At 70.1% G+C, this 1,707-nt stretch overlaps 1 protein-coding gene across 1 annotated transcript in view; it reads right to left on the bottom strand.

Annotated features, from left to right (window-relative positions):
* LOC112121247 (anion exchange protein 2-like) overlaps positions 1-1,336 on the bottom strand; it is a gene marked incomplete at both ends in the record, with an annotated part of 3,008 nt that extends 1,672 nt beyond the window's left edge. The window contains 3 exons of the mRNA XM_026662268.1: positions 146-326; positions 836-971; positions 1,126-1,336. Coding sequence (XP_026518053.1) covers positions 146-326; positions 836-971; positions 1,126-1,336 — 528 coding nt within the window. The remainder of the gene's footprint in view (positions 1-145; positions 327-835; positions 972-1,125) is intronic.
* Positions 1,337-1,707: the final 371 nt, after the last annotated feature.

Raw genomic sequence — 1,707 nt, 5'->3', positions numbered from 1 at the left:
GAGTGGTTGGGTGGATCAGGAAGGGGGACAAGGGGTCTCGGTGGCGCTCAGCAAGGGGGGGCAAGAGGCTCAGGAAGGGGGATAAGGGGCCCTGTGGGGGCAGGAAGGGGGCACACGGGCACGCAGCACCCAGGCCCCCACTCACCTCCCGCTCCACCTCGACCCTGGCCTCGTGTTCGGCAGCGTGGGTGCCGATGAGGGGCTCGGTGACGGTGGGCTCACCACCCTCGCCCACGTGGTTGGCGCTGTGGTGATGCACCAGCAGGGAGCCCAGGCTGCCGGCTGAGATGTTGCGGGGGAAGAAATCCTTCTCGTCGCTCGGGTGGCTGCAGGATGAAGCCAGGGGAAGGGTCTGCCGCCTGCACGCGCCAGGGAGTCTGGGCCCCGGCAGGCCGTTCTCCGGCCAGCCAGCGCGCTGCATGCTGGGACTCGGGGTCTCCCACTCTCCCCCACCCCCGCCTTCTCCCTGAGCCCCCCTCGAACAGGCCAAGCCGCTGGGGCAGGGCCCTGCCGGGCCCCAGGTGTCTGCAGCCTGCTCTCAGACCGGGTGTGGGTGGGGGGTGCTCAGGGAGGCCGCGGCTATCAAAGGGCCTGCGCCCACCACCCACACACAGCCTGGGGCTTTGCCCCAAGTGAGGCCTGGGAGGGTAACGGGCACTCATCAGCGGGACAGCCGGGCCGCCCTGGCACCTGGCTCGAGGCCCCAGGGGGTTGGGTGTGTGCGCACAGCTCCCTCCCCCAGAGACCACGCCGGGCCCCAGTAGGAAGCGAGCAGCCGCACAGAGCCAGCCTGGGCAGTTCCCTCTCCAGGCCCCGGGGCGCGCGGGTAGCTCACCTGTGCTTTAGCAGCAGCGCCCGCAGCACGTTGGCACGGTCCTCGGCCCGGATCTGGTCCGAGATGATCATCTGCTCCACCACCTGGTGCGCCACCCCCGGCAGCGTCTTCTGGTCCAGGTCCAGCAGCACGGCCCCTGGGGGCAGAGCCAAGGGCTGAGCAGAGAGGCCGAGGGGCTGCCCCGCTCCAGCCATCCCCCTGAGCCACAGCCGGGCCCGGCCAGGACCTCCCACCCCGAGCTGCGCCCCGCTGCAGCCTCCTGCCCCATGGGGCTGCTCCCGCCCACCTACCATGGGAGAGGGTCTTGCGTAGTTCCAGCAGGCTGCGGAAGCTCAGGGAGGCCACATGGGGCTTCCCCCAGCGATCAGTCTCCTCCTCCACGTCCTCCTCAAACTTGATCCAGCGCGCCGTCTCCTTCCACTGCAGCTCCTGGTTCTTGTCCACCACCAGCTCGTTCAGCTCCACGAAGACCTGCCGGGGCAGGGGCAGGGGCCGCGGGGTTCAGGGGGTGGGGCTGGGGTCCCCTTGGAAGCCTGCCAGCCCCTGCGCCCCTGGTGCCCGTCCCCCAGCCCCTGCCCCCCATGTACTCCAGTCCCCCCATGGACCGCAGCCCCGGCCCCCATGGTGCCCATCTCCCAGCCCCTGCCCCCCCATGAACCCCAGCCCCTAGACCCTGCCCCCCGGAGCCCCCTTCCCCTGCCCCCCCATGGACCCCAGCCCCCGGCCCCTGTAACCCCTATCCCCTGCCCCTCATGGAACCCATCCCCTCCATGACCCCCCATCCCCTGCCCCCTGCAGAATCATAGAATATCAGGGTTGGAAGGGACCTCAGGAGGTCATCTAGTCCAACCCCCTGCTCAAAGCAGGACCAA

This window comes from Terrapene carolina, unplaced genomic scaffold (assembly GCF_002925995.2).
Source record: "Terrapene carolina triunguis isolate 2854851 unplaced genomic scaffold, T_m_triunguis-2.0 Scaffold25202, whole genome shotgun sequence".
NCBI classification, from domain to species: domain Eukaryota; kingdom Metazoa; phylum Chordata; order Testudines; family Emydidae; genus Terrapene; species Terrapene triunguis.
This window is presented reverse-complemented; position numbering and strand designations above follow the sequence as displayed.